Below are 25,007 nucleotides of genomic sequence, written 5' to 3'. Positions count from 1 at the left end.
GTGACATGCCCCAAAGAAAGTCACAACACATCTGTGTATTTTGCCGCAATTCTCCGCTACCTCCCACAGACGCTCCCTGACTGCGAATTACAGTAAATAGTCGCTGTTAGCGACTATGGTTTTAGATGCCTGCGCAGTTTACAGATAATTGCTCAACTGCAACATTTTTGCATTGGGTACATCTCTGAATCAGGCCCATAGTTACTAGTTCTGATACGCCTGCGCTAATAAGCCATCTTGCTACTGTAAAACAGTTAAATACTTGGCCATGCTGATAGCTTTTGGAAGGGAGTGAGAAAGTGTATCAAGGGAGCAGACGGATTATCCTTCCTGTTGCCTAGTCAAGGACACATAGCAGAGGACCTGCTGAGATACTGAACTTTTTGAGTCTCATTTGTATAATTAGCAGTTTATCACCCAGTAATGCATTGAGCTGCAGCAATAGCTGGGAGAAAAGAGTTGGCAATTAATACTCTTTATAAGTGTAGTCCTGAATGCTTGTTTAGCAATATTATACACCTCAGATTACTCATGCAAATCCCAGTGCAAGGAGTATAGGTTAGATGGAGTGTCCTGGCAGCTAGAGCCACCCTTGCAATCTGGTATTGATAATGTGGGAATTATTAGGAAGGGAAAGTGTGAGACTGGCCAGCAGTCACATCATCCCTTAAGGCTGGGATCGGTATGATTTACTGCAGGCCGCATTGGCCGGCGGTTCAAATCCCGACAGCGGAAGCCCGGCATAGGTGAAGACCTCGACTGCGCTAAAGGTAAGTATAAACTAACCTAAACCCCCCTAACCCTCCCTTAGGGGTGCCTAACCCTAACCTCCCCCCAAGTGCCTAACCCTAAACCCCCCTTCCCCGCTGCCTAAACCTGTCTCCCGAGGGGGTGCCTAACCCTAACCCCCCCTTCCCCTAGCCTAACCCTAACCTCCCGGGGGGGGGGTCTAACCCTAAGACCCCCCCGGGAGCCCCTAACCTAAACCTCCCCCCCCGCAGCTGTCCGCGCCCGGCTTGCCTTCGATCGGGGTGCCGGGCTCCCGGCGTAGGTAAAATGACAGGTGTCGGGATTTCGATGCCTGTCACTAGACCCTTGCCAGGATTACACAGTCGGGATTTAGACCATCGGCATCCCGACTGCATACCCTTAAGGCCCCCATACATCTGTGACGGCACATAGGTGAAGTTTAACATGTAAAATTTCCAGATCCTGAGACTGATCACGGAACATCGATGGCCGCTGGTCGGCATTTCCGACCGGTGGATTGGTTTCCAATCCGATCGCAGGATCGCGCAATCCGCAGGCAGATGTATGGGGGCCTTATTTCAGAGAATGGGTTTACAAATGTTTTTACCTGCTACAGGCAATATCAGGGAACATTGTGTCTGTGGCTGACCTGGAATCCCTGTGAGGATTTATTTATTATTTGTGGAAACATCTGTCCTGAACATGTGTCTACCTCAGAAAATGGTTCATTATAATCAGAAGCCATTTTGACCTCAGGGATTTTGTATTTTTTTTTCCTCACAACTAATACCTGAGGATGGTGACACACCTTTATGTGGGTTTTTATCTGACCCTGCTAGGGTCAGGGAAGAAAATAATCCCTATATCTGTGACAGAAAACAGCACCTTCTCTTCCATCATCAATCTCTGACAGAAAACTCCTAAATGCCCAATGTGACATTATAGGCACAATGGTCCCAGTTACTTCCTCAGACTCCCCATCCACCACAAAAGAGGTACTTGAGAATTATTCAATATGGGAAGGACCAGCAATGGGTTTATCATGAAGTCACCCTGTAATCAGACTTTGGGTCTCCGCTTGATGCCAGCACCAGGATGAGATACTATGCCAGCTATGGGCAGTACTGTTCTGTCAGCTCCGGACAGGATATATTTGCCAGGGAATGATGATATATAGATTTGCCTGAACAGGCCATATTATTTGTATTTATTTTTTTATTACACCAACCTACTAACCATAATAAGGAGGAAAAAAACCTGAATGATGAAGTCGAAGTTTTACCTCAGGATCTGAGGTAAATTGGCCATCAGGTATTATATGGCTGAAGGGTTTCTCCTTCCCTCTGAAAAATATTAGTGGGCACTGAAACAGCCTTTGCCAAGGTTTATTATTTTATTTGTCTCGTATTTTAACAATAAATGAGGCAAAACTCAGAGCATCAGCCAGAGAGACAGAGACTGCGTCCTCCCTCCCTCAGCACTGAGAGATAAACTGCCCTCACAAATACATATTCTTATGCCCCTGCCATGAAGCAAGCACCAACCAGGATCAGAGGAGCCAGTTACAAGTGAAGTGACACTATTTCCAGCATCAAGGGCATATTTATCAATATTTTATATTTTTACATGAAATAATGCAACAACTTTCATCTATCTATCTGGAGCACAGGAGAGCTGGATGTTACACTGAGATAATACTAGAAAAATATGGATGCGTAGATGCCTAATGAAAAACTTGCTGGGGCACGATTAATTAATGTATGTGATTTGTAAATAATTATCAACTTTAACTATTATAAAACAATAATATACTGCAAATCTGTCTGTATGTAAGAAATAACAGCATGGGGATTTTGTCCATATTTTGATAAAAACATTTCAGCTTGCAGCCCTCCGTCAAGGAACCCCAAATTCTCTTCAAGTCCTGCATGCCCAACACACCATTAAATTGCAGGTAAATATACTCACCTCTCAGATACAGAGGGACACATCTGTACAAGGGCTGGCTTGTGAGCCACACCCAACTAGGCTTTTTATAGCCCTGCTTGGAAGCAGCTATGATGCAGCATTAACAAAATAATACTGCAAATCTGTGTGTATTGTGATAGGATCACTGGTAAAGTGGTCTGTGGCAGGGACATTTATCCCAGATTCCTGTCCTATGTGTTTAAAATCCCCAGGAGAAAGTCTGCAGTGTAGCAGGCTTGAGTCTCGGCTTTTTGAAAAGCCGGTGTGGGACCTGGGGGTTGTGGGTGAGAGGAGAGGGAGGGCTCCACCCACGGCCACTCCAGGTTTTGGTTCTCGCAGCCTGGTAACAGGCTTGTTAGGGTTTCCACCTGAGAGTGGCCAATATAAGCCTAGTGTGTTTAGGGCTGAGTGTCTCACCTGGGAGAGCAGACAGGGAGTTTGCTCAGAGACACTTGAAAACCTATCTGTAAGTGTTGTGCTGTGCCTTTGTTGCTGGTGAGGGCATTAGGCCCTGCCAGGTTCTGGTAGTGAGGGAACTACCTGTGAAGTTAGTGCCCCGACAGGGCTAGGATTTATATTTATGTTTTCTTTATGTTATTTCTGACATTGTACAATAAAGACTGGCGCCGACCAGCTTGTACTTGCATCCAGACTGGTGTGCTGCTTCCCTGCTGCTGTGTGTGTGTGTAAGGAAGGAGTCCTCTACCCAGGAGAGGGACCCCCTAACCTGACTGTGTCACAATATGGTGGAGAATGCGGGAAGCCACACACACTGAAGTTGCAGCGAGAGGAAAACGTTCCGTTTAAAAATTAAAGGGACAGATGCCCAATTTGTGAGGGTGGAAATAATGCTGTGTCCTTGGAGTCCCATAGAGGAGGCGTCAGCCCATGCTCAGAGAGGCAAGGTTCAGCTTCCAACCTACACCCCAGGACAAAATGGAGGAAATTGTTAAGGCCTTGCTCCAAGCTACAGCAGCTCAGCAGGAATCTACCAGGGCTCAGCAGGAAGCTACCGCAGCTCAGCAGGAATCCACCAGGGTGCAACTGTTGGCCTTGGAGACAGCCCAGAGGCAACAACAGGTCGCCATCGAGGAAACCCGCCAGGCCTTAGCGGAAAACAGCCAGGCCATAAGAGAGGTGGTACAGCACCTGGTCGCCCGGCCCAGAGATGTTACTACTGGTCCTCCCACCACCACTCACTGTGTACGAGCCAGTCACTTCCTCCAAAAGATGACTTCGGGCGATGATGTGGAGGCCTATCTCGCCGCATTTGAAAGAACGGTCAAAAGGGAGAGTTGGCCCAAGGAGCAGTGGGCAAGTCTGGTGGCACCTTTTTTGTCTGGGGAGCCACAAAAGGCCTATTTCGACTTATGCCTGGCTGATGCCAAAGACTATAAAAAACTAAAACAGGAGATCCTAACTCGCTTGGGAGTCACCACCTTTGTTCGTGCCCAACGGGTCCACCGCTGGGAGTTCCATATGGACAAGCCTCCACGTTCACAGATGCATGACCTTGTCCATCTGTCCTCAAAATGGCTACAGCCCGAGACGCTGACGGGACCACAGATCGTGGAAAGGGTCGTGATGGACCGGTACCTGCGATCGTTACCTGCGACTCTGCGCAAGTGGGTGAGCCATGCAGACCCTAAGTCCACGGACCAGTTGGTCGAGCTGGTGGAGAGGTACGTGGTGGCTGAGGAGCTGATGAGTATGCCCCACCGAGCCCCGATGGCGCACCGGCAAACTCCCACAGACACTGGTAAGACTGTTCCAGGGGAGAAGGGTGCTGGGCGGTGGAATGTACCTAAGACTGAGGGTGTAGAACCTGGAGACAGGCCTGCCAGGCCAGGAAGGTTCTTGCCCCGTAAACGACTAGACATTAATATGACTCAGTGTTTCCGATGTGGTGGCTTCGGCCATATTGCCGCTAATTGTTCACTTACAACTGAACCTATGCAATGTGATACTGCTCATGTCTACCGCAGGGGGTCTTTCTTTGCACAGACAGCCTGTACGGCTGACCGGCAGGCTGAGACTGATAAGTACATGTGTGTACTCACCGTAGATGGCAACTGAGTAGAGGCACTGTTAGACTATGGTAGCTTGGTGACACTTATAAAAGCTGAGCTGGTGAACCCCTTGAGGCATACAGGGAAAACTGTTGGTGTGACCTGCATACATGGGGATACTCGATATTATGTTACGGCCGAGGTGAACATTGAGACACCATGTGGCTCTGCTATAGTTTCTGTGGGTTTGGTGCATGGTCTGGTGTACGATGCAATATTGGGGAGAGACTTTGCTCACTTCTGGAAGTTGTGGGAAAGCCGTTTTGTTCCAGAGGTGAACAACCCCGATCCATTTGAGAAGGTTGTCGATGTAGTGGAGGAGGGAGTTTCTTCTGAGTCAGAGTTATTCCCTTTTTCTACTATGGTTGGCGAACTAGAGAATGTGGAACGTGACGGTGGCCCGCCAACTGATGTGCCTCCCATTGAGGTGGGAAGTGTTGTTGGGCCAGGTGATCGTCTGCCTGATTTAGAGGTCAGAAGAGAGGTCTTTGCCGTGGAGCAGTTGAATGACCCTACTTTGGTAAAAGCCAGGGAGAATGTAAAAGTAGTTGATGGTAAACCCTTAGACCCTGATAGTCCTTTGTCCTATCCCCACATGGCAATGTGTCAGGATTTGTTATATCAGGTGACTAAGAAGGGGGAAGATATTGTGGAACAACTAATAGTTCCCAAAGCCTACAGAAGAACAGTGTTGGATCTGGCCCATGGTCATATAACGGCAGGCCATCTAGGGGTAGAGAAAACCACTGAGCGAATAATGCAGAGGTTTTTCTGGCCCGGGCTTTATAAAGAGGTATCTGACTTTTGCGCATCCTGAACTGAGTGTCAGTATCATGCTCCCAGGCCACATTTTAAGGGTCCACTAGTTCCATTGCCTATTATAGAGGTGCCGTTTGAAAGAATAGCGATGGATTTGGTTGGACCCTTGATGAAGTCTGCCAGGGGACACCAGTATATTCTGGTCATAATGGATTACGCTACCAGGTACCCGGAAGCGATCCCGTTGCGCAATACGTCAACCAAGACCATTGCAGAGAGCTAGTTCATGTCTTTAGCAGGCTGGGTATACCCAAGGAGATACTAACTGACCAGGGTACACCGTTTATGTCAAAAGTCATGAAAGAGTTATGTCGCCTGTTCAAAATTGAACAGTTAAGAACTTCGGTTTATCACCCCCAAACCGATGGGCTGGTCGAGAGGTTTAACAAGACGTTAAAACACATGCTTAGGAAAGTGGTCGACAAGGATGGTAGGGATTGGGATTACTTATTGACGTATTTATTGTTGGCCATAAGAGAGGTTCCCCAGTCCTCCACCGGGTTTTCACTCTTCGACTTGTTGTATGGGAGACACCCAAGGGGGTTACTAGACATTGCCAAAGAGACATGGGAGGGGCAGTCTAGTCCTTACAAAACGGTGATTGAGTACGTTTCTCAAATGCAGGAGAGAATTGCTGCGGTAGTGCCGATAGTGAGAGAGCACCTGGAACAGGCTCAACAGGCACAGCAGAGGGTATACAACCGCAATGCCCGGTTACGCAGCTTTGCTCCTGGGGACAGAGTGTTAGTGTTGGTTCCCACTGTGGAAAATAAACTTTTGGCTAAATGGCAAGGGCCCTTTGAAATCTTAGAAAGAGTGGGACAGGTCAATTACAAAGTTTACCAGCCGGGGAAAAGAAAGCCGGAACAGATATACCATATAAATCTGTTAAAGCCCTGGAAAGATAGAACGGTACTGTCGGCTGTCCGAGCCCCTCCAGTAAATCCAGGGCCCTTAGTTCCCGAAGTGACAGTGGCAAAAACCCTGTCGGCAATTCAACAACAAGAGGTCAAGGAGTTTCTGATCAGAAATAGGGTGCTGTTCTCTGACGTACCTGGGAACACCTCGGTCATTAAACATGACATAATCACTGACCCAGGGGTTAAAGTTAATCTAAAGCCCTATAGGTTACCAGAAGCACAAAGAGAATCGGTGTCGAAAGAAATTAAAAATATGCTAGAGTTAGGGGTTATTGAAGAATCACATAGTGAATGGTCAAGTCCCATTGTGTTGATTCCAAAGCCCGACGGGAGTGTGCGTTTCTGCAATGACTTCCGAAAGTTGAACAGTGTTTCAAAATTCGATGCCTACCCGATGCCAAGAGTGGATGAACTGATTGAGAGACTAGGGACGGCAAGGTATTTAACCACTCTTGACCTAACCAAAGGGTATTGGCAAGTACCGTTAACCGAGAGCGCCAAACAAAAGACAGCTTTTTCAGCGCCAGAGGGCTTGTTTCAGTACAAGATGTTGCCCTTCGGGCTACATGGGGCACCTGCTACCTTCCAAAGAATGATGGACAGGATTCTAAGGCCCCATAGACGGTATGCGGCTGCTTATCTGGATGACGTGGTCATTCATAGTCCTGATTGGCAGTCTCACTTACCCAGGGTACAAGCAGTGTTGGACTCCATCTATAAGGCAGGTTTGACAGCCAACCCAAAAAAGTGTTGTCTAGGCATGGAGGAAGTAAAATATCTGGGATACACCATTGGCAGAGGCCTGATAAAGCCTCAGCTCAATAAAGTTGATGCCATACAAAACTGGCCACGGCCTCTGAATAAGAAACAGGTGAGAGCCTTCTTGGGAATTACGGGGTACTACAGGAGGTTTATACCCAACTTTGCCACCATGGCAGTCCCACTGACTGACCTGACCAAAGGCAAACAAAAAGTCATGGTAGAATGGAGTCCTGAGGCAGAGAAGGCTTTTCAGGATTTGAAAGTAGCATTGTGTTCCCAACCAGTCCTGATGACTCCTAATTTTGAAAGGGAATTCATAGTACAAACCAATGCATCAGAAGTAGGTATAGGAGCAGTCCTGTCCCAGAACAAGGAGGGTGAGGAACACCCTATTTTCTATCTAAGTAGAAAGTTGAATGTACATGAGAGAAACTATGCCACAGTGGAGAAGGAGGCGTTGGCCATAAAGTGAGCATTAGAGGCTCTCAGGTACTACTTGGTTGGAAGAAAGTTCAAATTGATCACTGACCATGCCCCTTTGAAGTGGATGTCCGAAAATAAGGACAGTAATGCGAGAATTACGAGATGGTTCTTGGCGTTACAAACTTTTAAATTTTCAGTGGAACACAGGCCAGGAAGCCAGCTGGCCAATGCTGACGCGTTGTCACGCGTTCATTGTTTGGGGGCTTCAGTTGTTCCGCCCCATAGGTCGAAACAAAGGGGGGGGATATGTGATAGGATCACTGCTAAAGTGGTCTGTGGCAGGGACATTTATCCCAGATTCCTGTCCTATGTGTTTAAAATCCCCAGGAGAAAGTCTGCAGTGTAGCAGGCTTGAGTCTCGGCTTTTTGAAAAGCCGGTGTGGGACCTGGGGGTTGTGGGTGAGAGGAGAAGGAGGGCTCCACCCACGGCCACTCCAGGTTTTGGTTCTCGCAGCCTGGTAACAGGCTTGTTAGGGTTTCCACCTGAGAGTGGCCAATATAAGCCTAGTGTGTTTAGGGCTGAGTGTCTCACCTGGGAGAGCAGACAGGTTTTCAAGTGTCTCTGAGCAAACTCCCTATCTGTAAGTGTTGTGCTGTGCCTTTGTTGCTGGTGAGGGCATTAGGCCCTGCCAGGTTCTGGTAGTGAGGGAACTACCTGTGAAGTTAGTGCCCCGACAGGGCTAGGATTTATATTTATGTTTTCTTTATGTTATTTCTGACATTGTACAATAAAGACTGGCGCCGACCAGCTTGTACTTGCATCCAGACTGGTGTGCTGCTTCCCTGCTGCTGTGTGTGTGTGTAAGGAAGGAGTCCTCTACCCAGGAGAGGGACCCCCTAACCTGACTGTGTCACAGTATCTAGAAAATATAAGCATGGGGGAATTTGTTCATATTTTGATCAAAACATTTAAGCCTGCAGCCTGTCCCCATTTAGAGGTATTACTAGCGCTCCAGTGTGATTAATACCTCTTTTCCGCTGATATAAAAATCCCAGGTTATTGCACGTGAAGGCGCATCAATCCGGGATTTTTGTCAGTGGAAAATCCTCCACCCGAGTCCAGTCACCCGGGGCGGGAAGCCAACCTGCTAGCGAGCAGGGTTTTTCCCAGGAAGGGCCCGGGTAAGGCTCAGTGTAAACGTGTAACGTGGAGAGCCGTATTCTGGCGCAAGGAGATTAAGTAATCTCTAAGCGCCAGCACTGCACCCATTTGCAGTGAAAATGGCGCCAATCCGGGAAATTATCCAGATCGGAGCCAAAGTGGAAAAGTGGTCTGATCCGGTTTGGAACTGACATATCAGTTCACATTATCAGGGTAGTGCGATGGCAGGGGGCGCTGTTTGGGCCTGTCAATTTTCTGTTTATTATCATTCTCCCTTGTAGCTTCCTCTTCTTTTCTCCCAAGCATCTCCTGGCCTCCCCTATCTCTTCCCTGGCCCTTCCCCATGAGGCCATGGCCCTTTTTCGAGTGCGTTTCTTATGTCCCTATTTGAAAAACATAGTGTATATCCCCATTACTAGTAGCAATCCTAAATTGTAATATCACTCATGGTGGTCCAATATATCTGATAGTAGCAGTTTTAGTATAGTCATTTTATAATTAGTCTTGCATATTGAATATATTATTTAAATAAACCATCCCCAGATAGTACAAAAAAAATATGAAAATTAATTTAATAAAAAAATAATAATAACCAGATACATTTATTAAGTTTATTAAACTTTTATATTCACAACCCTCATCTAATATTTTATGTAACCGTTTTCTCTCAGATTCCTTTTTAATCCAACGAGGAACGAGACAGGGTTGTCTCCTGTCACCATTATTATTTGCAATAGCATTGGAACCACTGGCTATTTCATTAAGACAGTCACTGCTATATCAGGGTATAAAGATTAATGACACAGATCTTCGTGTTGCATTATTTGCAGACGATATGTTGCTTTTCTTCAATGACCCTGTTATTTCCCTTCCATTGGTTTTGGATATTATATCTAAATTTGGTTCATTTTCTGGCTACAAAATCAACATAAATAAGTCAGAATTGATGCCGTTAGACACAATTATATCTTCTCCCCAACTGTCACTTCCTTTTAATGAAATACGTATTGTAACTTCCCAGTTTAAATAGTTAGGTATCATTATTCCACTTTGCCTTTCTAAATTATATTCTGTAAATTATTTACCATTGTTCTCCGCTATTTCTAACCTTTTAGATAGCTGGCAATTATTGCCTTTATCTCTTCTAGGGAGGATCGCGATTATTAAATCTATTATTTTCCCAAAGCTATTATACACTATGCAGATGATTCCTCTTAGCATTTCGAAGACAGATATGAAAAAATTATATGTAATGTTTCAAAAATGTATTTGGAAGAATGGACTTTCTCGTATCTCTAGAGCCAAGTTGCATTTGCTCAGGGTGGACGGCGGATTAGGTTTACCAGACTTGGAATGTTTTTCCCATTCGATATTTTTTCGTTATATAGCGGACTGGCTTTTGGAATGAAGTACATATACGACTTTTGCTTTAGATTGCTTCTCTTGCGCTCCATATTCACCAGGAGCATTACTTCATATTCCAAAAATACAAATTCCCCCACATATTTTTAATGATATTTTTTTCAGGGGTACTTATCTGGCTTGGAAGGCAATTAATAAAAAATTTAATAGAAATCCGGAACACTCCCATATGATCCCTTTCTAGGGTAACCCATTGTTCTCGCCTGGCTAGGAGAATTACACATTTGTCCAGTTGAGAAATAAGTGTATCCGTTCAACGGCTGTTGTCTTTGACCCGGGAGGAAAATTATCTTTTTCTGACCTACAAAATAAATTTTACTAGATTCCATTTTTATGCGTATTTTCAGATGAGACATTTTGTGAGATCGTTTCCAGTAGAGTCATTTTCTTTGGAGAACCCAGATTGTCTCATGACTCTGCTTAATCTTTTAAAGAGAACAACTTACAGAACCAGATATTTATATGTGGAACTTCTTAAACCTCGAAACAAGTCAGTTTGGTCGCATACAATATTATCCTGGCAACAAGATTTACCTAATGATGTTGATAGCTCCCTTTTGATAGACCATTTTGATTCTACACCTGCGGATTCTTCAATCTGCTTATCTACAAGAGGTTCATATAAAAATGATCAATAGAGCATACATTTCTCAAGCTCAATGGTCACATTATGTGCCCACGGAAACTGGACTTTGTAAGGTGGGGTCTGCCACGTTTATACATAATTTTTGGATGTGTATTAAAATCCGAAAGTTCTGGTATAAAATCATAGATTTCCTCAGGTATAAATTAGGTTTGGTAATTACGCTAGACCCATTAGCTTTGTTACTTTCAAATTTTCAGAATTGGGAGTTGGGGACTAATTCTAATTATTTTAGGCCTTTTCTCACCATTCTTGTTACGGTGGCCAAGAAAATTATTCTGAAGGTCTGGATTTCTAAATCCTCTCCCACGTTGGCAGCTGTACACCAACTACTATTGAAAACATTGTATTTAGACAGAATGTCTACTTTTCCCGATATCGACAAAGGTGTACTCAGATTCTATAGAAAATGGGGCCCTTATATCGAAACTTTATTTGAAGATGTTCGGAAGGACATATTTAAAGTATTTGAAAAGACAGAATGGTATTTACATAAGAAAATATTAGAATCTTCTTAAAAATTTTTTTTATAAGAAATATATATATATATATAAAAAACAAAAAGTGAAAAACGAGCGCCTCATAGTGTGGTATGTTATCAATAAAACACGCACAGTACACACTTATGTATGCGTACCATGATAAAACAGCATGTGAGCACGTAATCAATAGTCCACGTAGTCACCTTATCTCCTTCTTGGACTTTATCCTGTACCGTCCTTACTCCACATTCATTAAAGTGTATATGGGAGAAGAAAGCACACTCATGGTGTATTACCTTTGATAATTTAACACATACATAAATGGACACACACAAAAAAATGCGCAATTACATAGAATAGGTGAAATATAGGCTTATCTGAACAGAACACAGCATCAGCTAGCAGAGGTCAACGTTTCAACGCGTTTCGTCCCTTAATACCACTTAGGTGATCCTCCTGACGAAGTCCTACCTAAAGTCCTACCTAAATATACCCCATAGGGGTATATTTACTTAAGTGAGAGTTTATAGAAGTGGAGATGTTGTCCATAGCAACCAATCAGATTCTACATAACATTTATCTAGCACCTTCTAGAAGATAATAGCTAGAATCTGATTGGTTGCTATGGACAATATCGCCATCTCTAAAAACTTTTACTATAGTATATATACCCCTTATGGTGCATACACACGGTCAGATTTTCCTTCAGATCTGTACAATAACTATTTTAAAAATCATTCATTCGTTCATATCTGAAGGAAAATCTGACATATCTGACATGTTTGTCAGATGAACGATGCGCGTTCCCATTTGTCAGATGACGATATCTGACATCTGATGTGTTTGCAGTTAGATTTCATTCATTTTAATACAGGCAAAAATTGTTCAAATCATTCAAATCGTTGGTCAAATCGTTCATCTGACATATTTGACCGTGTGTATGCACCATTAGAACACGGTCATCTTTCGCTAACGTTCATTTTCACCTGTTCAGTGACCCCGGCTGTACCTGGGGTTTTAACACAAAAGGGATGTTACTGTACATGAGAGCTAAGCAGGAGCAGAGTCAGGCACTAAGCAGCAGGTGTGGCACATGGAGATCGAGAGATGGACGCAACACTGCAGTTTACTGATAACTTGCACATGCTCCAAGTCTCATTTTCCTTTCTTGCCGTGAGGATTTTTTTGCAAAACCATTGCGACTCAAACGCAGGGGTGTTGTGACCATTACTCAGAAGCCCAATAATTGTCTGATCTGCGATCGATGCTGCATCCTTGTACGCAGTCGTTTGGATAGGTGTTTCAATACAAATCCAGACCGGTGCCTCATTTGCATATTTAAACACAGCCACTGTGTGCAGCAGCCATCTCTGAATCCGGCCCAGAGCCAGTAATATATTGCAGCCTCTACTGCACAGGAGCTAGACATTAACTGATAACTTAGCAACCTTTGCTAGGACGGGAATGCTTTTATACCTCTTAGAGGCGGAGAACCACCAGAACAATAGGTGCAGACGCTGAGGCTCAGGACCTGTGAGTAACTCTTCATTCTTAGCTTCTTGGCAATAGTAACCCAAGGATGAGCGGTTCGGTTTTGGCTCAGATCTTCCGGTCAAGTTCGGATTTCTGAACGACGCAAAACGCCATCTTTCACGGACATCTCGGCCCAGATGTCCACGAAATATGATGTTTTGTCCGTATAAGGTGGTTTTCCTTCGTTCTGCCTCATTCTGAGATCCGAACTTAATGGGAAGGTCAGAGCCAAAGCCGAACCGCTCATCACTAGACTAGCTTGCGTGTACTGGATATGCGCGGCCATGCGCCTACCGCCCAGATCTACTGTGCTTATTTTGCTACAGCTCTGCATGAGACCCATAGTGGAAAACTAAAACAAAGGGGGATGATGATGTATCTTCCATTTTGGCAGGGATTACATATACACCCCCCATTCCCACAAAGCGGCGGATAACAACAAGTGTGTTCGCAGCAGTGGCCTGGATCTAGGCCCGGATTTACAACACTGGATCCTAGAGAAACGCAACCTTTGGTGTCCGAAGCTTCACCTTGACCATTAGTCATAACTTTATTTTCCTGTAGCAGTACATAGAATATAATGCCACTACCAGACACAAGTCAACTCCCCAGTTCACTGTTTTCTGACAAAAGAAAATTAGCCCGAACAGTGGGCCTGATTCAGACCCGATTGCTCTGACAGAGCGCTCGTTCTGAATCAGGGCCGGGCTTTTTTTTTTTGGAGTGGCCTCTTGGCCGCTCGCATAGCTGTAGGGCAGATTAGCCAATCTGGGATACAATGCACTGGCTGCAAGATAGATCTTAAGTCAGATTGGACATTTTTAACTCCAAATCGTGACCATGACTGCCTGGGGAGAGTTCAGGGGAAATCGTGTACATCGGCTGATTGGGAGCAAGTCGGTATGTGTGTGGGCACCTTTAGAGAACCATCACAACATGGTTTGTCCATTTGCAAATTTATTCTCTTTGGGTCTAAATCTGAATCGGAGGCTGCTGTGACTGCATTAATGTTTTCTGCTGTGACTTTATGCTACTGCTAGTATTAGTCCTTCCTCTGGTGTACAGCCGTGTGTCTGAGTGTGGAAGGTCTGGGACGCTGTGAACAGCTGCAGTTACAACCATTGGTACGACCATTGGGACTTGTACCAGCTCCACGCTAGGTGCAGAATCTCCATCAGAGTATGGCTTACAATGTGAGCGAATAAGTGTCTGAGTACAAAACCACTCCTGCAACACGCCAATGAGACAGATCTTTGTGTGTCTCCATAGCCACCTCCCAGGTATGCCCAATTCATTCCAGAGTCCATGTGGCTCAATCATTCCTACGACTCTTTTAGGGAGTTAGACCCCAACTTATGTGAACATCGGTAATACATCCGGTTCTTTAGCTGGATTTGTTCCTAACACTAGACGAGCCCCCAATTTTTTTCTCACATTTGGAACCCAGCAACTTTTTCTCTCCCTTATGAACCCTCTCATGTTTGACAAGCGCTGACTTATTTGGGTAACATTTCCCACATCTGGAGCAGGTATAGGTCTTTCCTCTGGTGTGGATGCTTAGATGGCCAGCAAGTGATATCTTATTTCTAAAGTCTTTCCCAAATTCCGGACATGTATATTTCTCACCCGTGTGAATACGTTGGTGTCTCAGCAACCTCCTTTTGTAAGCAAACCTGTCTCCACAGTCAGAGCACTGAAACGGACGCTCTCCGGTGTGAGTCCTCTTATGGCTAACAAATGCGGATTCTCCTCTAAACTTTTTCCCACATTCAGGGCATTGGAAAGGTCTCTCCCCAGTATGAGTTCTGTAATTGCCGACTAATGTATTTTTAATTGCAAACCGTCTTCCACATTCGGAAATTGGAAAGGTTTCTCCCCAGTGTGAATTCTCTGATGGCCAACTAATGTCCTTTTCTCTGCAAACAGTTTCCCGCATTCGGATCACTGAAATGGCTTCTCTCCCATGTGAGTTCTCCAATGGCTGACTAGTCTCCATTTATCAAAAAATTGCATCCCACATTCAGAACAGCTAAAGGATTCTTCTTCTGTCTGAGTATCCTGATGGCTGACCAGCCTACTCTCACTAAATGGGTCACCACAATCGAAACACCCAAATGTTTTTGTTTCTAAGTGACACGCTTGATGTTTCACCAGCACCGTTTCCTTAGTAAAGCGTTTCCCACATTGGGAACATCGGAACCATTTTACCACCGGTGGGGGCATTGGTCCGAAAACATTTCCCAGACTTGGGTTAGTGTGAACTGTGAGTTTTCTGGTGGGCGACTAGTAGGGTGTTCCTCAAAAAATATTCCCCACACTGGGAGGACTGTGGTGTTTTCTTCCTAGAGTTCTCTCTCCAATATTTAGTAAGATTTGAGATATCACCAAAAGTTTTCTTTTGTTCTAGTTCAACATTTGGTCTCTGTGTGATGTCACCACTCGTCTGACCAGGATGAGTTGGGCCAACAACATCTTCCATCTTTCTCTCTATAACTTGATGTTGAGCAGAATGTAATGTGCCATCTATGTATTCTGGATTACTAGAGATATTATTTATATTACCTATAATAGGGGAAGTTTGGTGAATAATTAATACAGGTTCATCCAACTTATTGTTTTCTGTTACTAATAAGCTGTTTTGTTTAATTTCACCATCAGCATAACCTGATGTAATTGTGTGATCTGATCACATGAGACTGATTCCTCCTTAATATGAGTAGATGTATGCAGTGTATGATCTGTGGGTGTATACATGTCAGTGTGTGTGAGGTTTCCTTCATCACATGAGACTGATTTCTCCTTAATATGAGTAGATGTATACTGTGTATGATATGTGGGTGTATATATGTCAGTGTCTGTAATATTTTCTCCCTCACATGAGATATATTCTTTAGTCTCATTTGTAACCAATTTCAACCCATTTTGAATATTATATGTTTCAAAGCACTGTGACTGTTGGTAGTTTCCGATAACATGTATATCCGTGTGTCCACAATCTAAAGAAGATAAATTGGTGTGGGAGACATCTTCATCTTCCCAGACAGCTGAAAAACATAAAAAGAAACACACATTTTAGTTAGACTTTCCTTCAATGTAGTGTCAACATTTTATTTTTGCCTGTAGTACTGTATGCTCTCCCTTTGGGCTATCAGAAACCACAGGTGGAATATAAATTTTAGACCCTTAGCAGACCCGACCATTCCCAAATCACTCTGTAACCCAGCCACAATGATGCATATTCCTTCCAGGACGTAGGTGCCCACTAAGCAGGGATTATTTTGAAATTCAACTCCTAAGGGGCCGAAAAAAGGCCTAAAATGTCTCCTCCCCCTGTGCAATGTCCTGCCTGACTGACTCATCGTGGCTGCAGCAGTTAAATATTTAAACACCAACTGTCACCCTAAGTGCTGCCAAACATCACTGGCAGTTGGTGTTACTACACGTATGAGGGAGGGGAATGAGTTACTATAAAGGTGAGGGAAGGGAATGTGTTACTACAAATGGAAATGGAAACAGTAAATATCTAAGGTCTACCTGGGTGAAATCCGGTACATCAGCTAGTACTCACATAATATTCTCTTCTTTGAACCCATTGGTGACCTCTGGATCATGGTGTATAAATAGGCTTACCATACTATCCTTTTAAAACCGGGACACAAATGAATTACACAGATTCTGTTATTCATCTAACCATGACCCACAGGAGCACCAGAGAGAAACGAATTACGGTAGAGGAATAACATTATTATTATTATTATAATTTATTTATATGGCCCCACAAGCATTACGCAGAGCCTTACAAAGTACAAAAACAAATAAGTTGACCAGTGATTTACAGTACAATACAATACAATACAATACAGGACAAGGACATGGATAATATACATTGCTACATTAGCGACCATAACACCCAGATAAGCAACAGAGCAAAGCAACAAAGTGTTAGATGCCCTAGTGGGGAGTAAGGAGTAGATGAAAGTAGAGAAGAAGAAGCACAAGAGGGTAGAGGGCCCTGCTCGTAAGAGCTACATTTATTTATTTATTAACAGTTTCTTATATAGCGCAGCATATTCCGTTGCGCTTTACAAAAGTAAGCATTAATAGAACAAAACTGGGTAATAACAGACAGATATATAGGTAGGAAGGCCCTGCTCGCAAGCTTACAATCTATAGGGAAAAACATACATAACCCTCATTACATTTTACTTTGGCAAACTTTTTTTTATTTTACAAGAGAACTAATGAGAAATGACTGTTACTCAGTGTCCATCAGTGGCTTCAGGGGAAAAAAAATTTAAATTAATCACTAAACTTCCATTTTCTCTCTCATCCACTTGGTGGACACTGGACTAACGGGGATGTCCCAAAGCTGCCCCATCATGTGAGTGCTCTGAAAATGCAGAGAGATGTAAGGAGGCACAATAAATGCTCCCTAAGGCAATGATGCCATTAAATCTGTTGCAAATCGTAAATTAATGTCTCATGCCGAGTCTCGCTGGGCCCATCTCAGCAGTCATTATCTTTTGTACAAAAGTGATGTCAGTGCACACTTCCGGATTTGGCTGCGCAGCTGGCAGGAGTCCCCACCGGTTATCAGGATTGGTGGGGTAAGATAAAATCTACTTTTATTTGTAAGCCCCCCCCCCCCTCCCTCCAAACCGCTATGGAGGACAAGCCAGACCCGTCCTCTGCAGCTTTAATATCCACAGGATGAGTCAGGCTCGTCCTTAGCAATGAAGGCGTTAGAGAAGTGATTACAATTTAAGGAACAAATGAAGAAAATATAACAAATGGTTTGGGTGACTCAAAAACATTGGTCTTCTCTTACCCAGTGATGTAAGAAGTTGGTGGTTCTCAATCATCATGTCCATGTACATATTCTTGTATCCTTCTATATACTCCCACTCCTCCATGGAGAGATAGACAGTGACGTCCTCACACCTTATAGGAACCTGACACACACAATAATACAGTCATCACCCAGACACAGCCCCTGGTGTTACTGTATAATGCCCCATTCCCAGCAGTCACCTCTCCATTCAGCAGCTGAATGATCTTGTTGGTGAGTCCCAGGATCTTCTGGTCATTGTGTCTCTCATGTATCAGTGAGTGAGGTGGAGGCACCGTGATGGGGCTCTGGGTCCTGCTCTGTCCTCCAGAAACATGGCGGCAACTGTTGGATGTCTTACGCTCACCGGACTTTTTCACAACAATATAATCCTACAAATAGAGAGACACTAATAATTACGAACATGTCTCTGTCTGGACATACATAAAACATTCCTTTATCCCTCAGTTTCTCTACAAACAAACATCTTGTGGGCAGCACAGACGGTGTAAAGCTTAGCATTACTGCCTCACAGCAATGAGGTCATGGGTTCAATTCCCACCATGGCCCTAACTGTGTGGAGTTTGTATATTCTCCCTGTGCTTGCGTGGGTTTCCTCCCACACTCCAAAAATATACTGGTAGGTTAATTGGTTCCACACAAAAATTAACCCTAGTGTGTGTGCGCATGTGGTAGGGAATATAGATTGTAAGCTCCACTGGGGCAGGGACTGATGTGAATGGCCAAATACTCTCTCTGTAAAGCGCTGCGGAATATGTGTGCACTATATAAATAACTGCTAATAAATAAATAAATTGTATGTTCCGATCTAATTACATCTATTTCATATTCTGCATATTAACACTCTTCACATCCCCATTTAATTACAATAAGAATGATGTCGCTGTGACACTCCCAGACTTCCTCACCTCTCCAGTCAGATCCCTGTGTTAGTAATAGAGATAAGGGTGTTGTCGCTGTGACACTCCCAGACTCCCTCACCTCCCCAGTCAGGTCCCTGTGTTAGTAATAGAGATAAGAGTGATGTCACTGTGACACTCCCAGACCCCCTTACCTCCCCAGTCAGGTCCCTGTGTTAGTAATAGAGATAATAGTGATGTCACTGTGACACTCCCAGACTCCCTCACCTCCCCAGTCAGGTCCCTGTGTTAGTAATAGAGATAAGAGTGATGTCACTGTGACACTCCCAGACACCCTCACCTCCCCAGTCAGGTCCCTGTGTTAGTAATAGAGATAAGAGTTATGTCACTGTGATACCCCCAAACTCCCTCACCTCCCCAGTCATGTCCCTGTGTTAGTAATAGAGATAAGAGTAATGTCACTGTGACACTCCCAGACTCCCTCACCTCCCCAAGTCAGGTCCCTGTGTTAGTAATAGAGATAATAGTGATGTCACTGTGACACTCCCAGACTCCCTCACCTCCCCAGTCAGATCCCTGTGTTAGTAATAGAGATAATAGTGATGTCACTGTGACACTCCCAGACTCCCTCACCTCCCGGGTCAGCAGGTGGATGATCTCCAGGGTGAGATTTAATATCCTTTCAGTCATCTCATTCCTGTAGGTCTCCATCCCGTTATTCCTTATGCCTAAAGGTAAAAGTTTCTATATTACTGACAATATAATAGGCAGTATCATATAATACAGATCAGTTATTACATCGCTGTCAGTATTTAGTTTATTAGAGTATATGACATGTATTAGTAATATAATATACAGTATAATTACAGATCAGCTATTACAATACAGTGTGAATATATTACAGTATGTGAGTTGTATTAGTAATACACCAGCTACAAATTTTCCTGGCACTGAGACACGCCCGAAAGTCTCACTGCACCAAAGTTTCATATAGAAATGTCAGCGTAACTTATTTGCCCTCTATGCCTATTGTCTCTTATGCCCTCTTTCCTTTAGAACGTAAGATCTGACAGCCAGGGTCCTCTATATTACATCTTACGTCTGTCCTCTCCCAGTCATGTCTTATGCTGAATTGTCTCATGAGTAAATTGGGTTTCGTGTCCAGCGCTAACCTTAGAAGTGTGTGTTGATCTACAATTATGTATAGTAAAGTGAGAAAGGAACTTCATATGTTTAAAAGTCATATTTATTGCTAATACGTACAGTAGGAGTCACAGTGCTCCTTTGTCATCTCTTATTGTCCATAATGGAGATTGTCCTGAATGATGGTTATGGCTGATGTTAGGTGAGGTCAGATGGCTCCTTTGGGGTGCCTCTTTCCATATGACAAGATCTGCCTACGTCTCCATATAGCCAGATATCTTTAAACAATAGAGTGTGCACTGTTATTAGGCCTCAACACTGTGATTTGGCCCAAATAGAACATCAGTGTCCTCGTAACACCTTGGTGGCTGGTAACATAAGTAGACTCCTTTAGGGTGTCTCTTTCCGTATAGCACTTGGTGCCTACGTCTCCCTTTTAACACTATCCTGTAACAACCTAATTGGTGTATATGCGAATGTTGCGTTAAATTACCAGTCCTCACTTCTGTTTCTGTGTGTAACACTGGTAACTGGTGTGCGCAAGCACTCTCCAACATCCACTGTATTCCTGTAGATTAATAGTTTCTCGTAAAAGTATATCTGGTTTCCAATTGAGTGCAGGATATTGGTCTGTCCTTGCTAAGGGGTGACCTACCGTATGAATAGCTACAACATACGTTCCCTCACTGTATATGTCCCAGTCAATGATGCAAATGAGTGCAGTAAGTTCATAAAGATAGGGGCGGCGTCTCGCACTCCTGGTCTTACCGGTGGTCGTGTTCTTACTGTCTTTGTAGTGCTGCGTCTTGTCTCCCGTCTCCGGCTGCAGCAACCAGCCTCTCCCTTCTCCTTCAGGGGCGCCTCTTGCCAGGACTATCTTACGGTCCGAGGAGCGGGAGTATCGGCGTGTGGCGTGGTGCTCGCGTCTGCTGCCCAGGTAACTGCAAACTGAGCCGGGTCGCGTGTCAACCACGCGTTTGAGCCAATAGGCCTTCCGCAAGGTTACACGTGTTCCAGTAGGTTGTGATTAAGTGTTAGAAACTGGGGCAACGTCTGAACTAGTTAGTCCCGCAACAGCCTTGAAGGCTGGTAACTTAGCTAGATGCGGCCTTTGGGCTGTGTAGCAGCCTTGAGGGCTGGTGAGCTTGGCTAGATGTGCTAAGTGCCGCCGGGATGACACTAGCAGCAGTACACAGGATTGCGTACTCAGATTGCTGGGTTGCGCACTCTGGATACTGAGTGCAGGCTTTGCCGTCTGGATGACACAAACAGCAGAGAGCTGGTATGCAGACCGTGCCACCAAGATATGACAAACGGCAGATAGGAAATATGCAGACCGTGCCGCCTAGATGACACAAACAACAGGGATAACAAAGCTGACTGGATCACTGGGAATTCGACTGGACACAGGAGACAATGCCAGGACCATAAACACGTGAAACACTATCACCGGCATGGGAGCGGCGTTCACACCACGAGGAAATAGCCGCAGGAGCCAATCCAGAACAAGCCAGGGATGATGGACACTTGATGAGGAGGAGTTCAGCGAACGACTGTCCAGCATTCGCCTCGCCCTGCATTCGCAGTGCGGCAACTTGTGACAGTACCTTCCCCTTGATGAAGGGTTATGAAACCCCTAAACCAGTGGTTCCCAAACTGTGCACTAAGGGCCTGATTTAGACTTGGGAATAGAGGGCCTGATTCAGAGCCGGACGCTCTGACCAGAGCGCTCGCTCTGAATCAGGGCCGGGCTACCTAAAATTGCAGGGACCTCTTGGACGCTCGCATAGCTGTGGGTTACCACCCACAGTTTATGCGAGCATCCATGATGATGGTCGCGACCATCGGGCTTGCGTCGAGACCCTGCGGTAGGGTCTCGTTGCCGCAAGCCCTGGAGTGATTTTGGCTCTATCAGAGCCAAAATCACTCCCACTGACATCACTAGTGATGTCAGTGGGGCCGGACCCATACGGTAGGCGTTCCCATGGGAACGCCTCCGTCTGGCAGCCACGCCCCCGGCACGCCCACCAAAGGGGGCGTGCTGTCACTCACCATTGACAGCACACCCCCTTTGGTGCGAGACCCCGAGCGACGGCTTCCCTGAAGCTCCCTCCGTCGTGCGCATGCGAGCACCATCGACCCGCTTGCGAGCATACAGCGCTCGCGAGCAGGTCTGAATGAGACCCAGAGTGAGATATCTCTCTCAACTGATCATCTTGGTGAAACCATGCTACACTGCAGGTGGGGCAGATTTAAAATGTGCAGAGAGATTTAGATTTGGGAGGAGTGTTACCAAACTGACATCTAAATTGTAGAGTAATAATAAAGCTGTGCAGTATTTGTGGGCTACATGCAAAAGCAGCCAGTATTTACCCCACATGTAAAATTTTTTATATATTTACACCCCTTGCATTGCAATATGGTTTGTTCAGGTTCACAGTTGAGAGAGATATCTCACTCTATTCCCAAGTCTGAATCAGGCCCTAAGTGCTATACGTAAAGAGACACCCTAAGGGAGACTACTTATGTTACCTGCAACCGAGGTGTTACAAGGACACTGACGTTCTATTTGGGTCAAATAACAGTGTTGGGGCCTAATAACAGTGCACACTCTATTGCAGGGGTGGTCAACCAGTCAGAGGCAAAGAGCCCAAAAATATCTGTAGCTATGTCAAAGAGCCGAGATTATGCGCACGCCGAAGGCACAGATGCAAAAAGGGGTGTGACCAGCTAGGCCACACCCCTGGTATGGTGTTTGTAGAAGCATGTAAAGGTGCATGCAAACAATCACCATGGAGGTAACTATTAAAGGGAAAGAAAAAGCCAGAACAATATAAAAAAAAAACAAGAGATATGGTAAGAACTTACCTTTGTTATCTCTGTTTCTACGAAGTCCATAGGGTCGACAGGGTTGACCTTGGGGTATTGCTGGATCTGGATCCACGGGCACCACGCAATTAAAGCTTTTGCTGCTCCCAGGATGCACTGGGTTCATCCTCCTCTATACCCCGCCCCCGAGCCACAGGCACCTCAGTTGGTAAATAGCCAAGGCCGGAGGAGGAGACTAAACAGAGAGAAGGAAGACTGGAACACACAAGAAACCATACTCACAGAAAGGGAGATGGAAAACCGGTGACGAGCCACATAGCCCATATGAAGCCAGGTGCGTCAGGGCGGGTGTCCTGTGGACTTCGTAGAGACAGAGATAACAAAGGTAAGTACTTACCCTATCTCTTGTTTTCTAGATCAGGGTCCATAGGGGGTCCATACAGTACAAAGGAATATGTACATCTGCACACATTTCACAGTGGTATTTATAGTGACCCCGTATTTTATAATACTGAGGCACAACAGACGCTAACTTTGTTATTTTCCCAGTTACAGGATGCCATTGCATATGCGTTATATGTCCAGTTACAGGACAATACCCCGTGTGTGTGACTCTGAGTGCTCAGTACTAACAACCGTTTGTGGCAATTCTGCTTCATAATAGAATGTTATTGTAACACATGTCCAGTTACAGGACATTTAATTGACAGCGCCTGTGTACCTATGTTCATTGAATCCGCTGTGATCGGCAACACTGTTGCAAAACACAATACTGTAAACAGCCACACGATGCTCTCATTTATCTGTACTGAGACCAGGTTAATATAAGCCTACAAAATCTATGAGACATAACAGACACTAATCCTGCTATCTATCTAGTTACAGGACGCTATTGTACATATATGTTATATGTACAGTTACAGGACAATACTTCATATACGTGACGCTGAGTGCTCAGTACAAATAGCCGTTATTAACAACATTGCCCTATAATCTGCATAAACTATACGTATACTAAAGTCTGGTTATAATTGTAATGAGACAATTTTTCTGATCAAATGATAATTGGGAACAGCAACCTTACCACTTTGTACAATAAACAGACATAATCATAGTAAAACATTAAGGAATTGGTAATACTATATATTGATTGGAATTAAATATATCAGACATTATATGTATATTTTTCAGCCAGACATAAGAATGCAGTAAAGACAGAGTGATGCCAGAATAATATTCGTCTTAATAGCGGCACGCCTATTACGTGTATTCCATTCCTGAATATTATCTTCATAGATAACAACTCTCACTGAAGTATTTGTATAACCTGTAACTGGTAACATTGTTGCATCATCGTTAGGGGTCTCGTAGCAGACGGGGCGAGCTGTCGATGTTGAGTGGCAGGTCGCCCCGTTTGCTGGGCGGGCCGGGGGCGTGCCCGGCCAAACGGAGCCTTCCAGTCGGAATGCTTGCCGTTTGGGGGCGGCCCCACTGACGTCATTGCTGATGTCAGTGGGGAACTTCCTGCTCAAACAGAGCTGGAAGCTCCCTGGGGCTTACGAGTGCCCAGACCCTACCCTAGGGTCTGGTCGTAAGCCCTGATGGTCGCGATGGTCTTGACCATCGTGACCATCACCCATGTCGGTCGTTAGAGCCGTGGGTGTTAACCCACAGCTTAACGATCGACAAGGAGGCGGCCGTTCAGGACGCAAGAGGCCGCCCGAATTCAGAGCGACCGCTTGCATCTAACGACCGTCTTTGAATGAGGCCCTTTATCCTGGAACTCAGTCAGAATTGTACTAAGGGATCTTTGACAGATACTCTGCTCCTAATTAATAAACGCAGAGCTTTGCAAGAATAATACTTGCTTTAACAGTGCATGGATATCTATAATATTATTAATAAGAAATAAAATTCACACGGCAGGGTTTCTTTTTTGATTTTATTTTCACAACTTCATTACAAATAGTCACACAATCACGCTTTATCTCACTTTTTTAACCTTTATTTTGCTGGAACCTGTTCCGATTGGAGCTTTTTAATGCATATCTAATAGAGAAATTTATAAAAAATGTCAATTCTTTATGTGTGCGCCATATAAAAGGACAAACTTTTGCTTTCCCTCTTTTTGTGAATTCCATAGGGGGTCCACAGGGTTGACCTTGGGGATGTCCCAAAGCAGTTCCGCTAAGGGCTGGGACGCTCCTGTGCTGAAAGGAGAATCCGGCGCCCGAAGGATGCATCCTGAGAGGCGAAGGTGTCAAAAGCATAGAACCTCAGAAAGGTCTGGATGGAAGACCACGTGGCCGCCTTATACCGAGGCACCACGGCTAGCAGCCCACGAGGGACCCACAGACCTAGCAGAACGAGCCT

General features: G+C 44.7%; 1 protein-coding gene across 1 annotated transcript in view; it reads right to left on the bottom strand.

The window, feature by feature from the left end:
* LOC148508039 (uncharacterized) overlaps positions 1–25,007 on the bottom strand; it is a 171,308-nt gene that overhangs the window by 141,022 nt on the left and 5,279 nt on the right. The window contains 6 exon segments of the mRNA XM_088445157.1: positions 14,609–14,771; positions 15,216–15,638; positions 15,641–15,997; positions 17,782–17,905; positions 17,985–18,173; positions 19,296–19,390. Coding sequence (XP_088301283.1) covers positions 14,609–14,771; positions 15,216–15,638; positions 15,641–15,997; positions 17,782–17,905; positions 17,985–18,173; positions 19,296–19,373 — 1,334 coding nt within the window. The 5' untranslated portion in view covers positions 19,374–19,390.

Source organism: Taudactylus pleione, unplaced genomic scaffold (genome assembly GCF_031769625.1).
Source record: "Taudactylus pleione unplaced genomic scaffold, aTauple2 ptg000377l, whole genome shotgun sequence".
In the NCBI taxonomy this organism is placed as follows: Eukaryota; Metazoa; Chordata; class Amphibia; order Anura; family Myobatrachidae; genus Taudactylus; species Taudactylus pleione.
The sequence above is the reverse complement of the archived record's forward strand: the minus strand, read 5'-3'. Positions and strand labels throughout refer to the sequence as shown.